Source organism: Felis catus, chromosome D2 (genome assembly GCF_018350175.1).
Source record: "Felis catus isolate Fca126 chromosome D2, F.catus_Fca126_mat1.0, whole genome shotgun sequence".
NCBI lineage: Eukaryota > Metazoa > Chordata > Mammalia > Carnivora > Felidae > Felis > Felis catus.
This window is the reverse complement of record NC_058378.1, coordinates 19,851,481-19,869,337: the sequence shown is the minus strand read 5'-3', so window position 1 is coordinate 19,869,337 and position 17,857 is coordinate 19,851,481. Positions and strand designations below refer to the sequence as shown.

General features: G+C 33.4%; 1 protein-coding gene across 5 annotated transcripts in view; it reads left to right on the top strand.

Moving 5' to 3' along the window:
• IPMK (inositol polyphosphate multikinase) overlaps nt 1–15,172 on the top strand; it is a 66,103-nt gene extending 50,931 nt beyond the window's left edge. For all 5 annotated transcript variants that reach the window (XM_045039968.1, XM_011287388.4, XM_019813125.3 and 2 more), the window contains 2 exons: nt 8,397–8,478; nt 9,959–15,172. In XM_045039968.1, the coding sequence (XP_044895903.1) occupies nt 8,397–8,478; nt 9,959–10,581 (705 nt within the window). In that variant the 3' untranslated portion in view covers nt 10,582–15,172. The remainder of the gene's footprint in view (nt 1–8,396; nt 8,479–9,958) is intronic.
• Nucleotides 15,173–17,857: the final 2,685 nt, after the last annotated feature.

Below are 17,857 nucleotides of genomic sequence, written 5' to 3'. Positions count from 1 at the left end.
TAATAAAAGAAAGAATAAGAACCACATGATCGTTACAGTAGATGCAGAGAAAGCATTTGACAAAATGCAGCATCCTTTCTTGATAAAACCCCTCAAGAAAGTAGTGACAGAAGGATCATACCTTAAGATCATAAAAGCTGTATATGAAAGACCCACTGCTAATATCATCTTCAGTGGCAAAAACGGAGAGTTTCCCTGCTAAGGTCAGGAACACGACAAGGATGTCCACTCATTCAACAGTGGTGGAAGTCCTAGCCTCAGCAATGAGACAACACAAAGAAATAAAAGGCATCCAGATTGGCAAGGAGGAAGTCAAACTTTCACACTTCTCAGACAACATGATACTCTACATGGGAAACCTGAAACTTGCCACCAAAAAACTACTAGAACTGATCCATGAATTCAATGAAGTCTCAAGGATATAAAATAAATGCACAGAAATCAGTTGCATTTCTATACACCAATAATGAGGGAGAAGAGAAATCAAGGAATCAAGGAATCGATCCCATTTACAGTTGTACCAAAACCCATAAAATACCTAGGAATAAGCCTAACAAAGGTGGTGAAAAACCTATACACTGAAAACTATAGAAAGCTTTTGAAAGAAATTGAAGAAGACACATATATATACGTATATATACATATATATATGTATATATACATATATATGTATATATACGTATATATGTATATATATGTATATATACATATATATATGTATATATATACACATACATATGTATATACATACGTGCATATACAATAGAATATTAATTATCAAAAAGAATGGAATCTTGCCATTTGCAGCAATGTGGATGCAACTAGAGTGTATTATGCTAAGTGAAATTAAAGAAAGACAAATATGTGACTTAAGTTATATGTAGAATTTAAGATATAAAACATGAATATAAGGAAAGGGAAGCAAAAATAATATAAAAACAGGGAAGGGACAAAACATAAGAGAGAACAAACTGAGGGTTGCTGAAGGGGTTTTGGGTGGGGGTATACACTAAATGGGCAAGGGGCATTAAGGAGGACACTTGTTGGGATGAGCACTGGGTGTTATATGTAGGTGATGAATCACTAGAATCTATTCCTGAAATCATTATTGCACTATATGGTAACTGAGTTGGATGCAAATTAATAATAATTTTAAAAATAAATAAATATTTAAAAATATTTAAATGATTTAATTTTCAGTTGTTCCAGTGTATTGTTGGCAACAGCTTAAAGTTTTTAGAAAGAAATGCTTTTTTTGAGAGAGGTACCTTTTCCTAGTCACTGATTCCTCTTTATTTGGGGAAAAGATACTTCTTTTTTAATCTTTATTGATCATATTCTCTAAAAATCAAGACTCTGTATATCTTTTTTTTTCTTTATAATACTGGATGATAGTAACTCTTCAAATATCTCTTTCCATGAATTGATTAACTAGGAAAGGTGTTTTGCTAAAGATATTTGAATTTGTTTGCTCCTGATATAAGTTCACATAAAATGAGCAATTCAAGTGCGCCCATGCCCAACGTGGGGCTTGAACTCAGGACTCTGAGATCAAGAGTCAAGTCACATGTTGGGATGAGCACAGGGTATGTTATGTAAGTGATGAATTACTGAATTATATTCCTGAAATCATTATTACACTATATGTTACCTAACTTGGATTTAAATCATAAGGGGGAAAAAAAGGCAATCATGTGCTCCACTGACAGAGCCAGCCAAGCACCTCAGCCTTTCCTTGTTATTCTGCCCTACTCATGTCTCTCAGATTTCCTTTCCATTAAAATGTGTGTGTGTGTGTGTGTGTGTGTGTGTGTGTGTGTGTGTGTACGCGTGCTACATTTTTAGATGTTTTTAAGGTGTACCTTTTGATTTACAATGATCTTTGCTACTGACCAAGACTGGTCAGTGGTAGCGATGGAGAAGTTCTCATATCTCTTCCCATTCTAGCTTTAGGTAGTAAAGTAGAAATATATAGAAGAGAGAATATCAGTAAAGGAGTTCCACAGAAACAACTTAGTTTTAGTCTGTATGTAAAATTTAGATTCTCATATGTGAAATTTAATTTAGATGAGATAATACACCCCTGATTTAGTAGAATGGTGATAGTTTTTATTTTTAAAATCCCATTTCTTGGGTACATTTCCTAACTTGTGGTTTACATAACTATGTATTTGAAAATTCTCATATTTTTGTATTTAATTTACTCAGATTAATTTACCCATTTTCATCCTTTTTATTGCAGTACAGTTTATATACAGTAAAACCTTGTATTTGCATAACTTGTTCTGCGAGTGTTCCACAAGATGAGTGAACATTTCTAAGTTTTAACATAAACAAGCGATGTCTTGCAATATGAGTAGTATGTGATGCCAAACGTCACATCACAACTGAGGCAATCGCTCTCTCTCTCTCTCTCTCTCTCTCTCTCTCTCTCTCTCACTGTGGGATCATGGGTGATCATCTCCCATGCTCGGATGCTCAGTCTCAGGCCACGGTGTTTGGCAGAAACCAGTGATTTTTCAGAATGTTGGAAGGTGCCCACATCTGGTGCTAGTGTATTTTTTGTCACTTGAAAGCACCTATGGACAGTCCTTTGCTTTCCCATATAACAGTAAGCTTAGGAATGCTTTACTTCATTCTAGGTCAGGCTGCCTGCAGATATCAACCCTTTCCTCTGCTGTTTTATTGCCAGTTACATTAAATACAGTATACGACAAGAGTTTATTAATATTGTACTTAGTCAACACCTGTGCGAGCGTATACAGTGGCCCCCATGCAGAAAAAGGTTGAAAAGAAAGGCAGTGAGAAGGAGAGCATTACGATGGAAGTTAAGAAGGAAATCATTGAGAAGTAGGAATGAGGTATGTGAGTGAGTGGCTGAAACTGCAAGAGTTTATAAGAAGTTTACATCTGCATCTTGTCTGCACAGGAGGAGGAGAAAAAGGTGGAATCCCTCACTTCACATAAGGTTAAGGGAGATCTGTAAAATGTGGGAAACAATGCAAAATTTTGTAGAAAAGCACCACCCGAATGAGGCTGTAAGCGTGAGAGTGATGAATCTGTTTGACAACAATGCACTGTCACATTTCTGCAAAATCTTCAAAAGGAGGCAACAGCAAGTGTCATTGGTTAGTTTCCTTTTTAAAGTTGCACGAAAAGAAAAAGATTCCATTGAGCCAATAGATGGCAGTGATTCCGTTAGTGAGAGTAGAAGTCCTACACAATAACCCTCTCTCGTCTCCCTCACACCAGCCACGAAGGTTTTCAAAGTGCAGGTTAACTTGTTTATTTTTCTTTATATTTTGTATTTTCTTTATTATTTTGTATTATGTTGTAGTATTATAATCATTTTTCTATGAACATTTTTGGGTTGTGGAACAAATCATCTGAGTTTCCATTATTTCTAAATTCGCTCTGATTTACAAGTGCTTTGGATTACAAGCATGTTTCTGGAATGAATTATGCTCACAAACCAAGGTTTTAATGTATAACATTGTGTAATTTTAAGGTGTACAACATGATTTAATACCTTTATATATTGCAGTATGATTAAGCATTAGGTTAGCTAACATCTCTATTATTTTGAGAATCCTTTTTAAAAATTATTTATGTGTATAGAGATCATGAGTGTTTTTTTTGTTAACACATTTTGAGTATACTGAACTGTTCTTATAAAAATGATTTTTTCTGTAGTCACATGAAATTTTTAATGTTTATAAAAGTGTCTTCTTCCATTTATAGTAACACTTTGCTCAAGATAAACTGTTTCTTTAATAGGCAATATGTGTTTAAGCACATGGTTGTAATTAAACTTTTTCAGTGAATTGTAGCATTTGAGGTAGATGGTAATTAGCTATAACAGACTAAAAGTTTTAAATTATCAGTTTCTAAATCAGTATGATCTTATTCCTTCTTTAAAGATACTTATTTAAAATTTGAGAAAGTACATAGTTGTATGGTTCAGACTCCAAAAAGTATAGAAATAGGGGCACCTGGGTGGCTTAATCAGATAAGCACCTACTTTTGATTTTAGCTCAGGACATGATCTCACTTTGTGAGATTGAGCCCCACATCAGGCTCTGTGCTGATAGCGTGGAGCCTGCTTGAGATTCTCTGTTCTCTCTCTCTCTCTCTCTCTCTCTCTCTCTCTCTCTCTCCCTCTCTCTCCCTCTGCTCCTCCCCCACTCATGCTCTCTTTAATGAAAAACATAATAAACATAAAAAAGTATTGAAACATATGCAGTGAGAAGTAACTTTCCACACAGCATACTATATTATACTTTTTCCCCAGTGTATCCTTTCAGGGAGATTTTTAACATACACAAATACTGTACCTATGTGTTCTTTTATCACAAAACCTACTTTGAACACTGTTCTATATCTTGCTTTTTTTCCCAGTTTACATATCACAGAGATCTGTCCACAGTGCACACTATTATTGTACCATGATTTAACCAGCTCCCTCTCATGAATCTGTTGTTTTCAGTCATTTGCTATTACAAATAATGTTTCAAATGAGTAAACGGTGGAAATAACAAAACTAAAAGGCATTATACAGAATGGGAAAAGATATTTGCCAATGATATATCGGATAAAGGATAAAATGCCAAATCTATAAAGAATTTACCAAACTCAACAGCCAAAAAACAGATAATCCAGTGAAGAAATGGGCAGAAGACATGAATAGACACTTTTCCAAAGAAGACAGCCAGATGGCTAACAGACATATGAAAAGATGCTCAACATCACTCATCATCAGGGAAATACAAATCAAAACTACAGTGAAATTCCACCTCAACCTGTCAGAATGGCTAAAATTAACAACTCAGGAAACAACAGATGCTGGCGAGGATGTGGAGAGACGGGAACCCTTTTGCACTGTTGGTGTGAATGCAAACTGGTGCAGCCACTCTGGAGAACAGTATGGAAGTTCCTCAAAAAATTAAAAATAGAGCTACCCTATGACCCAGCAATTACACTACTAAGAATTTATCCAAAGGATACAAAAATGGTGATTCAAAGTGGCACATACACCCAAATGTTCATAGCAACACTATCAACAATAGCCAAGTTATGGAAAGAGCCCAAATGTCCATTGACTGATGAATGGATAAAGAAAATGTGGCATATCCATATACATATATATACATACATACACAATGAAATACTACTCGGTGATGAAAAAGAATGAAGTCTTGCCATTTGTAACAAGGTGGATGGAACTAGAGGGTATTATGCTAAGGAAAATAAGTCAGAGAAAGACAGATATATGACTTTACTCATATGTGGAATTTAAGAAACAAAATATGAGCATAGTGGAAAGGAAGGAAAAATAGATAAAAACAGAGAGGGAGGCAAATTATAAGAGATTCTTCAATACAGAGAACAAACTGAAGGTTACTGGAGGGGTATTGGGTAGGGAGATGGGCTAATGGGTGATGGACATTAAGGAGGAGGGTACTTGCTGGGATGAGCACTGGGTGTTATATGTAAGTGGTGAATACTAAATTCTAGTCTTGAAGCCATTGTTACGCTGTATGTTAATTAACTTGGGTTAAAATGAAATTTTAAACACTTTAAAGAATAATAAATAAATAAATGATTAAACAGAGACCTACCTCATTCCACCAATGTGCTAGCATACTTATATGAGGGATAAGTTCCCGGAGGGGAATTGCTAGGCTTCTATGAATTTGTGATTTTAGTAGATATTGGCAATCTGCCTCATACAGAGCAGTGGTTTTGAACAAGGGGCAGTTTTGCTCCAGGGAGACATTTGGCAAAGTCTGAGGACACTTTTTTTTTTTTTTTTTTTTTTTTTTTTTACGATTTGGGGAAGGGCTGTGCTCCTGATATGTGTGACAGCTGCTTGATTTATGTGAAGTATTCACACCCTTTGTTCATTTTCCCCTGAGTAATCATGCCCTTTGCTCATTATGTAATCTTCAAACCTTTTCTCTGTGTCTTTTTGCCTTTTGATTTCTGCATGGCAAAAACACTGTGAACATTTTTTAAGACATACTGTTATGAAGGGAAATTCTGAGTTTTTGTTGGAAATACCTTCTCTAGTTATCAGTTATTCAAGGATTCTTCCATCTTTGGGGGACACTTTTATCATTTCCTTTTGTGTATTTTGATATTTGATGTATTTGGAATTTATCCTGGTATAAGGTATAAATACAGTTTTTTTTTTGATCAGTACTTAATCATACTAACACCATTTAATAAATAATCCATTTCCTACTGATTTAAAATACAAACTTATCACATACTAACTTCTCATGTATTTGATTCTAAAAATATGTTTTAATGAAATCACTATCTTGGAGATATCTGCACTCCCATGTTTACTGCATTATTAGCTATAGCCAAGATAATGGAAACCACCTAAGTGTCACCTAATTGAATGGATAAAGAAGATGTGGCGTATGTATACACACACACACACACACACACACACACACACACACACACACAATGGAATATTATTTAGCCACAAGAAAGAAGGAATCCTGCTGTGCAACAGTATGAATGAACCTAAAGGCATTTTGCTAAGTGGAGTAAACCAAAGAAAGACAAATGCCATATGGTACCACTTAAATGTGTAAATTAAAAATAAAAGGCCGATTTAATGGAAACATTAGAATTGTGGTTCTTAGAGGTTTAGGGAAGAGGGGAAGTGGGGAGATACAGGTCAGAGGGTACAAACTTTTAGCTATAGGATGAATAAGTTCTGAGGATTTAATGTACAGCATATATATGTGTGTGGTGTGTGTGTGTGTGTGTGTGTGTGTGTGTGTGTGTGTGTGTGTATTGTCATTTATTCCTCAGTAAAGTTGGAAAAAATATAAATAAGATATGTTTTAGTATCTGGTAGGGTGGCAAGGTTATTCCCTCATTATTCTTACTTAGATTTTTCCTGCCTCTTCTTTTTTTTAATATATTTTGAGAGAGAGAGCACAACCAGGGAAGGGGCAAAGAGAGGGAGGAAGAGTGAGAATCCCAAGCAGTCTCCATGCTTAGTGTAGAGTCTGATGTGGGGCTCAGTCCCACAAACTGTGAGATCATGACCTGAGCTGAAATCGAGTCAGACGTTTAACCGACTGAGCCACCCAGGTGCCCCTATTCTTGTTCTTTTTAATGTGAACTTCCGATTTAGCTTATATTTAAGAAATTGTTTTGTTATAATCTCATTTTAGTTGTTGATTAAGTAGAATTGATATCTTTTTTAAATTTATTTTTTATTTTATTTTTGAGAGAGAGAGAGTGATCAGGGAAGAAGAGCAGAGAGAGAGAGAGAGAGAGAGAGAGAATCTTAACAGGCTTCATGCTCAGCACGGAGCCTGACTCAGGGCTTGATCCCATGAACCTGGGATCATGACCTAAGCCAAAATCAAGAGTCACACGCTCAACTGACTGAGCCACCCAGACACCTCAAATCATTGTTGAATTTCGTCTTTAAGAACATGGGTATGTGTGTGTATGTCTTAGGAATGTTTTAAAGGTGTCTTTATATAGACTTACACTTAGTTTATGCTTTGTTTTTGCATTTGTAAGTGGGGTCTTCCATTATATTTTCTAACTGGTTATTTATATATATGGAAACTTATTTTCTATTTACCAATTTGAACTCACCATTTGAAGTTTTTGTTGTTTGTATTTTTCAGTTGATTTCCCAGTATACAACCATTATCTACAAAAAGTAATATTTTTTATCTCCTTTCCAAATTGTTTTACCCCTTTGTCTTGTCCGTTTCTATTTGGTAGAAATTCCAATAACAATATTAGATAGTAATGATGATAAAAGACATTGTGGTAGAATACTTTTTCTAAAAGCTTCTTGTATTTTAGGATGGTTGCTTCCTTAATTTCCTTAAAAAAATTTTTTTTTAATGTTTATTTTTGAGAGAGAGAGAGAGAGAGTGAGTATGAACGGGTGAGGAACAGAGAAAGACACAGAATCCAAAGCAGGCTCCAGGCTCTGAGCCATCAGCACAGAGCCCGATGCAGGGCTCAAACTCAACGAACCATGAGATCACAACCTGAGCTGAAATCAGATGCTCAACCAACTCAGCCACCCAGGCACCCCCCCCCCTTAATTTCCTTTTTAAACTTGATGCTAACTTTTGGTGGATTGATACAGATCCACCAATATGATTCTTTCATATTGGAAATATTCATTTGTCCTTTTAAAGAATTTTCATCAATAAAAGATATAAATCTGTTAAATGCCTTTTTAGCAACCACTGACATGATGATAATGACTTTTTTCTTCTTAAATCCATTAGAATGAAATATGAGTAGATTTTCCCATCTTTAATTATCCTTGCTTTGCTGGATAAACACCACATGGTCAAGGGCTATTAGTTTTTAATATTCAGTGCTTTTTGTCACAGGTTTACCAAATTCATTCTGACAGCTATGAAACACAAAACCAGCACTATGGAAGAAGCTTAACGAAAGAAACTCTAAAGGATGGTAAGGGTTGAAAAACCATATTTCAATGTACAGTTATCAAAATAATTCTAAAGTAGTTTCAATTTTAATTCTTCTTTGGTGTAATGATTCATTCTGCAATAAATAAACTTAAAAAAAATAAAAGAACCTTAAATTTACACAGTTGTACTAATCATAATTTCTGGTTTGTATTACACCAAAACCCTGGATCCATGAATGCCTTCTTTTACATTGTAGTTCATTTCTTATTTAATAATATATTTTTAAAAATGAACATCTGTGAACCAGCCATATAGCCCAAGTCTTAGAACTAGAGGTTGTCTTTAAAATCCAAATACGTATAGTATATTAAAACTACTTCTTACATAAGAGACTTTAAAATGTGTATTGTCATATGTAATGCATTTTTATCAAAATCTCCCATGTATAGTTGAGCTGTGTATTATAAGCTTCTAGTACTACATAATAAATGGCATTAGAAGTGTTTTAAATAAAATCTGCTAACATGCCTCTAAAATATTTATAGCCAAAATATTACAAAAGCAATGATATCTTAATAGATTTCTGGAAATAATATTCTATTAGAAGTTTATTCTTAGCTCTGCCTAAGATAGGAAGGAGCTTATGTGTAATGTAAATAGTTTGAAGAAAAATTTTCATTGTATGTATAGAAAATGTACATACTGTCATCTTAACAGTATTTTGCCTCAGTTTACTTAACTAATAGCCAGATAATATTCAGATTGGCTCTTTATTAAAATATTTTACAGGCTGATGTGAATATACTTTTTAACAATTTCTCTTCCAAAGTAGGGGGAACAAGCTATTTAAAAACAAATCAAATTGCATAGACCTAGAAATTCTCAAATACTTAAATACGCATAAATAATTTTAAAAGAGGCCTAATAATCTGATAGGTTAAAACATGTAAAAGTCTCCATTTTGAATAACATATTCAACCTGAAGTATTGTTGATACCCAAAGTGAGCGTAACTTTTGTGAAGACTGATTTAATCAACATTATTAAGATCAGAAAACAGTATTATAGTATGATTTGGTATTTGGTAATGGGCTGTTGACACCATTACAAGTGGTTATGATTTGACTCTAGGTTTTAGATTAGCTCCTGACTGTGATTCTAACAAATAAGAAATTTTACTAAAAAATCTCTCACACTAGCAAATGAAGCAGATCTTGGAATCACATTCCTTAATAGAACATATATAGAGAGAATTAAACTACCAGTCTGTGTGTAATGATTTTTTTAATCTAAATAGTATATTTCACTTTACATAAGTGTCATTTTTTTCTAGTAAGAGAATCTTCACTAGAAATCAAATTGAGGTCCAAGTTTCTATGTCTGACTAGAATTTTGCCGGTTCAGTTTATTGTAAGGGGTAATGGGGGAGAAATTTGAAGAATTGTATCTAAGATGAGTTTACTTCCCAAGTGATAACTAGTTTATAATTTCATTATAATCCTAATATTTTCCTTTTTATAGGGGTCTCCAGGTTTTTTCATAATGGATTCTGCTTAAGAAAAGATGCTGTTGCTGCCAGCATTCAGAAGATTCAGAATATTCTGCAATGGTTTGAAAATCAGAAGCAGCTTAACTTTTATGCAAGTTCATTACTGTTTGTTTATGAAGGCTCATCTCGGCCAACTACTACAAAATCAAATGACAGAACTTTGGTAGAAAAGTTTTTGTCCAAAGGACAACTGTCAGACACAGATGTACTGGAGTACAATAATAACTTTCATGTGTTAAATTCCACAGAGAATGGAAAAATAGATGTTTCAGTAGGCAAAAGCTTGTCCAAGATGTATGCTTGTCACAGAAAAATGTGTTCAAAAAAGCATCACAGTCATACTTCATTGAAAGCTGAAAATACAGAGCAAGACAATGGGTGGAAAAGCATGTCACAGGAACGTTTAAATGGAAATGTACTTTCCCAACTGGAAAAAGTTTTCTGCCATCTTCCCACTGGTTGCCAGGAGATTTCAGAAGCAGAAGTGCGAATGATAGATTTTGCTCATGTGTTCCCTAGCAACACAGTAGATGAGGGATATGTTTATGGGCTGAAGCATTTAATCACTGTACTGCAAAGTATTTTAGACAATTGAAACCTTTGCTGTGGTCTTTTTAAGGATGGGGCAATCATAACAAAAGCAGCAGTCGGTATCTCTATACTTGTAAAGCTATGTAAAAAATTTATATTGTGAGTCTACATTTTGTCTTTATACTTTTGGTAGAAGGGTTATCTTTTTTATAATCTTACTCAGGAAAACTATCTGTTCATTAGAAAACTATGAAGAATAAAAACTTAGGAATGTTAAGCAGGGAATGTGGTGGTACATGGCTTAAACATCTATTTGGCTCAAGCAAAATGCAAACCGTTATTCAGTCATTAAGAGTTTATTTAGCTTTCTGTAGCCAATTTGTCATGAAATTTCTGCCCACCCAACCTTGACAATGAGCCATATCTAAACTCATTAATTTATTAGAACACTTTAAAAAATCTAGAAAGCACAGGTTATGTCCTTAGCATTGCTATGAATGAAGTTATTAAAACTGGAGAAAATTCTACTTCAGAAAGTTAAGTACTGTTTAGGTTTTATATTAAAAGTTCAGACCAGCATATCAAAAGGTGCTTCTTAGTAAAGTGATTTAGAATTATTGCATTCCAAAAGCAGATTTTCTCTTTAATTTCCAGTTATTTGCATATTTCAAAATATTATATAAAGATAATTGAAGCGAACAACAACAACAACAAATTTCTTGGAATTAAGTTCACTAATAATTATTCTTGCCAGGTTTAGGAGAAGAAAAAGGGCATTTGCAAGGAACAAAATGTTTTCTTTTAAACTCTTAAATTGATGCAAAAATTAGAAAAAGTATTTACTATATTGTGAAAAATGTTATAAACCATATAATACCTTTTCCTACCTTTTCAAAAGGTAGATGATTGTCTTACTTTTCCTTTAAAGACCTTTTGAGAATTTTCTCTTTTAAAATGCATGTATTTATATGTCTCCATTTAGTCAAACAGTAGTATATATTGCTAAAAAAGTGTTTCTTAGAATTCTAATAAGCAGTGAAGGACACCACCCAGTATTGTATCAAAAGTACCACGGGTAATTAGTGCACCTCTATAAGTTTGGTGCATATCTAAATCCATGCTTCTATTTCACTCTTACTCAAAACAGTTTTATATCCTATTCCAGATAGAAATAACAATTTAAATTGTAATGAGTGGAAAAATTATTATCTGTATTATCTGTGTTTCACATCTACTACCCTTTAAAAAATAAGTAGTTATTTGTTATTGAAAACATTTAAAACTTTGAAATTAAATTTGCAAATATGTTAGATATTTATGAAAGCATTACTTGCACTTTGATTCACTAACACATCTAAGCAGTTAACAGTTTTGCTGTATTCTTGGAAGATGTTTTATATTTGTGAGCTGTTGAACTTTCTCCCCTCTTTTTCCCCTAGAATTACAAATTAAACTTTTAAATCTTAATGTCTTTTTTTTTTTTAGTGTAAAGTATCACAATTTTGTGTTTATTTCACCTTCCCAGTCTGTGTTTTTCACAAATATCTGAGCACAAACAGAAGTACCAATGCTCTATGAATTCTATGCTTAGTAACTCTAGTAAACCTGAATAACTTTAAAATTCATATACATTTTGTTACAGCAAAATTTGGTTTTAATTTTTTATTTAGAGTCAGAATAAGTATTTTCTATAGAGACTGCATATTTTTCTCTACTGTCTAAATAGGTATTGGCTGTAGCTTTTCTTTGTGGGGATGAATTTCAAGTCCTAATAGTCAAAAATTTTTTATTTTAATTTTTTTTCTCCCACAACATAGACTTTTGTTGTTGTTGTTGTTATTTGGACAGGGGTTCATAAGTCTGAAGCTCAGATAATTAACAATTTTGAGTCTTAACAAGAGGGTTGTTTTGAATGGGATGGTATCAGGCTATGTACAATGAATTTAATAAATTTAAATATTACCAGATTTTTTGCACATTTTAGCTCAATAAAGTGTGAATCAACTATTCTAGATTTTCTTTATCCATATGTAGAAATATAGTTTTGTAAAAATCAATGTCTTACCTTTTTGATACAATAGATCATATTTTTTTTTTTTAAATAAAACAGGAAGCGCTTTTGTCTTTTATTTTTCAGGGAAGAGATTAACATTTAATTCTGTTTGTTTACATTTTTTATCACTGTTACCCAGTGCCCATTTTATGTTATTTTATAAGTAAGCTTACATGTCACAGAATAAGTCTCTGTTTATGTAATCTACATGTGAATATTTTACTATCCAGCCCAGTCATTTAACATTATGCTGAAATTTACCACTGTGGGGAAGAATGATCACTGTTCACCAAGCATGTTTAAACATGTACGTGTTTAATAAATAAGCATAATAAGGATATAGTTTGGGTTAATAGGATTACCATAGTTTATTCCCCCTAGGAAATATAAATAATGATTTTAGTGTATTTCTTATGGAATGCACTCATGAAAAGGACTTTAAGAAATGGTGGATAGTGAATAATACATTTCTCTAATAAAAATTTAATTGTGTAATAGTTTTATAATAAAGTATTTACACTAATATTTTAATATGGATGGAAGTTGCATAAATTCAAGTAAATTAAAAATTGATGATAAATGCTAAATATTTTATCTAAATAGTTTTTCAAGAAACAGTTGTGAAAATGTGTATATTAAATGGCTCTAACGTGGAACTTGTATTTTCAACTCAGTATTCATTATTCTTTGTTTTACGTGTCTGGAAAGATCGTACTTACTATGCCTCTTTACACTACAATTTGCTATTGTGGAGCTTTAGATTGTATTCAACTGAACAAGGACTTTTTTTATAATTTTGATTGAGTATAACTTACTATTTTATGATTTCCAAAATGATGTTCTTCATATTATCTCTGTAAAGTCTATATATTAAATTTATAATAATATAACTTAAGAAAAAGGAATTAATTTTCAGAGATATTTCAGTTGTAATTTTCATATTTCATGCAACTGAAAACATTTGTTTCTAGGATTGGGAATACTGAGAAGATATGGGATGAAAGAAGATGGTATGTAACTTTTATTTGTGAAATTACAGAAATTTTGTCCACTATTTTTAAAACATTGTCATCATTTTAGTACTCTTTTAGCAGTTAGGCATTTGATACTTTAAAACTTGATTTGCTCTTAAAATTGTTTACAATGCTTTGTAATAGTCTTCCTTATCCTGTGCCTTTAACCTTGATTTGATATGTTTGTAGCCTCAGTTATCCTTCCACTACATCCTGTAATATTTTTATAGCCTAGGCATCAGTTTCTTTAAAAAAAAAAAAAAAAGTGTCAATTTTATCATGTAAAGAGGTAGCAATTGTCTATCGATGCTTTGGAAAGACAAGTAGTGTTGCCAATGGAGGCCAGGCTTCTTAATTCATTCAAAAATATTTACTGGATTTCCACCATGTGCCAAGCATTTTTAGCCCCTGAATATACGGTTGTGAACCAATCAGACAAAGCCCTAAACATTTTCAGCATTCTGTCTAGATGGGGTGGGGTTGGGGACTTAATTAAAATAGAGATACAGAGAAATATGCATTTAATGATAAAGTTCACTAGCATTTGAATTTGTGTAAAGATAATTATTAAGCTGAGCTAAAGCAACTGACAATATGTTAGAAAGGTTAAAAATAATATGTTGCATCATTATAACCTCTATTTGACTTTTGGGTTCAGGTAGCAATTATAGATAGCATAAAAAGGCCTTAATTTTTCTTTTCACTTGTCTTGCCAGTAAAGGTACGTTTATTTTTAGGCCGTCCATTTAGAGTAGTGTTTTAAAATAGCGTTACTGTGAAAAATATTCCATTACGTATTCACAAGCAACTTACTGCACATTTTTAAAATTGTGTTTTACAATTTAGTTAAAAATATTTTAGGCCTCAATTTCATCTTCAAATCACTGGTATTTTAAATTTGGCAATGAATATGAAATTACTTTTTGATTTACAGAATGCTTGTATTATTACTTAAACTACTTGTTAATATTTTAGGAAGATTGGAATCTCTGGCTTTTTGATGTTTAAATTCTTGTTACTTAATGTTGATAGTGTCTAATGAGAGGAAATAGTGTTCATGTGATTAAATAAATTAGAATGTACTTTGAAGAATTTTTTTTTTAATTGTTAAACTTTGTCATCATGGGGTTAAAGTTTGGCCTGGTGTTCACTTACAGCGTATATTAAGTTTAATTATGAAGTGAAATAGTTTCAAGTAGGATGTGGAATGCACCTGCATATAAATGAAATTGGCGTGCACAAAGACACTTTACTGTAGGGAGCTGTACTGGAAGATTTATGAAAGCATGTGAAATTGCACCTAAAACTGTATTAGTGACTATGCTAAATTTATTGTACTTGATGAGTGAATGTATTTAGTGTAGTCAAAGTTACTTTGGTTTAAATGTCTAAACAATGTCTCTCTTTTTAATGTGTTTGTAATTTGTATTATTGATGGGAGTATTCTTGGACTGCAGGGGTATTGTCAATGTGTGATTTGTGTTTTTATTTCATAGTCATCTAATGTGATATACCGATTTTTATAAGTGATACTTAGATAATTCTAATAACTGTATATTTGACAACCTATTAAAATGTTTTGCATTGGAGCTTTTCTTCATTAATTGTAATATGCTAACAAACTCATGGTAGTTTAAAAATAATTTACTCAACAAATATTTGAGTGCATGTTATGTATCAGAAACTGCAGAAATCATTAGGGATTCAAAACTGATTAAGACAAGATGTTAACAGAAAAAAGCATACTCATTGCAAATGAAAAAGTATGTAAACTTTTTGCTTGAATATTTATTTTTCTATCAGATGTACTAAAATCTTTAGAACCAACCTTATAGGAGAAGTGGACTATAAGAGACACCAGTTGACTTGGCTGTGAAAAAAAATATACTAGAATTATAAAACTTTAGAAGTAGGTAAGATAGTTTTGCTTGTATTTGAAGTTTCACAAATCAGTTACTTAATCAGTGACCTAGTTATGTTCATTCGTTAATCAAAAAGAGAGGGTACTATCAAATACCTATCCTGTACTAGGCACTATATTTACCTTTGGAGATTTTGAAAAGCTGCATAAGAGATTTCAGAACATGTTCTTAAGATATATACTGTCTGGTAGAAAAAAATGTAAATATGGAATAAAATATTTTTGGAACTATAATTGATTCTTATCAATATCCAGCAGGGCTGTGAAAGAGAAGTCAGGTATGATAAAATGCAAGAGGAAGAGTGATTTGTAGCTTCATTGCAATTGTGAGTCATGGCTCCAGAAGACTGTATGGCATTCCTCTTTTATGCCTGCTACTGTGAACTGTGAGAAGAAGCAATACTATGGAAGTAGTTTAAGATTAGATGCTAACTACTGAGAATAACAGGGAATCCCACCGCCATAGCCTCCTAGTTATAGCTAAGTATAACTAAATAGGGACGCCTGAGTGGCTCAGTCGGTTAAGCGTCCAACTTCGGCTCAGGTTATGATCTCACAGCTGGTGAGTTCGAGCCCCGTGTCAGGCTCTGTGCTGACAGCCCGGAGCCAGGAGCCTGTTTCAGATTCTGTGCCTCCTTCTCTCTCTGCCCCTCCCCCACTTGTGCTCTGTCTCTATCAAAAATTTAAAAATGTTAAGAACTAAAAGCTGAAATGAAATAAGTGAAAATAATAGTAATAAAATAAAAGTGAAAATAATCACTTGAGGATTTCATTAAAAATGCAGATTTGGATTCAGCAGAACTGGATGGGGTCTGTGATGTTCCTGGGTCATGGAACACTCTTTAGTAGCAAGATTTTTCAAAAAGTTCTTTAGTCATAGAGTGTTCAGTAGAACTTGGATCACTTTGATGCAAGCAACACAGCTGTTTGAAAGGCAAGAGAGAGTGCTGAGAAAAGAAATGTGAGAAAATGCAGCCAGCAATGGCTCAAGTTAAAACTGACCATTCTCAATTGGAAGAAAAGTTCATCAGCTATGTCAGGCCACTAAACTTTCCTCCTACACATCTAAATAGTTCTCTAATAATAAACTAATATTTTTCTATTTGTGCCATTAGCTTTTCATGGGTGTGAATGATGCCTGCGTTGCCAATTGAAGAAAACAGTCTGCACATGTTTGTTAATTACATTGTACTGCTAAAGGCAGAAATCGTGGTACAATTGGTTTGGATGCTCTGAAATGTTTTGAGTCAAATCTCTTTGTTTCTAAAAGAAGTTAAGTAGGTCTTTAAAATTGTTATTAATTAAGCTAATATAATTTGACAAAGTGCTTTGGGATGAGCACAAAAGAGATGGTGAATGTGGAAGTATCACGTAGACACTTGTTAAGTCTATGGAAGAGTAAACAGTATTATTTCAGACATTTTGAAGATTGTAAGCTTAAGATAAATAGGCTTAATTTGTAGCTTATAGGGTTTGGATCCAGTTCAAAGAATATCCTTATTTTTGTGAATTTGTAAAGAAACTATATCATTACTTTTAGGTCTCATGAATCTTAACTTCCATTTGCCACTCCCTATTATGGTCGACTAATTCATCTGGCTTATGCCAGAGGCAGAACAATCATAGTAATGGGCTAACCTGACCACTCTGTCAGCAATGATTGCTGCATAACAGCCTAAAATGTAAGTGGCTTAACAACTGTCCTTTATCATTTATATGGATTTGCAAGTCAGTTGGGTGATTCTGCTGATCTTGGCTAGACTTATGTTTTTACAATCAGCTGGCAGGTCAGCTGAATTGGGGGCTGGGAGGTGGCTGGATTGTGAATTAGTCTAGGATGGCTGGGATGACATGTCACATTCTTTCAGTAGGCTAGCCCTGGTATTTTCTTTTGGTGGTAGGGGTTCAAGAGAAGATGCTGAAATGTGCAAACAAGTTTCAAGCTTTTGAGTCAAGTTTGCTACTACTGCCAAATTCAGAGTCAGTTTGGGCAGATATGGAAGAAGGACACAATGCAATCAACCATGTGTTCCAATCTTAGATCAATTCATATAGGGCACAAAAATATGGAGTTTTAGCTTGTCATGGTCTGTTTTCATCTGGCAGCAATGTCAGATTAAGTGGACAATATGGGCACTAATTGTGTTGATCAGAATAGGGGCAGCAAGATAAGCAGTATATGCAAATTTTAAAATCTCGTTTGTTTTCCCTCTTTTAAAATTTCACCCCGGTTTCCTCTCATTACTTTCCCAAGGTGGAACCCTCTGGGTAGTCTCACAGTGTTGCCATCTTAAATTTGTAGTACTATGTTGTCATTTGGGGGTTGGTTGGTGTCTTAAGCAATCTTTTTCCC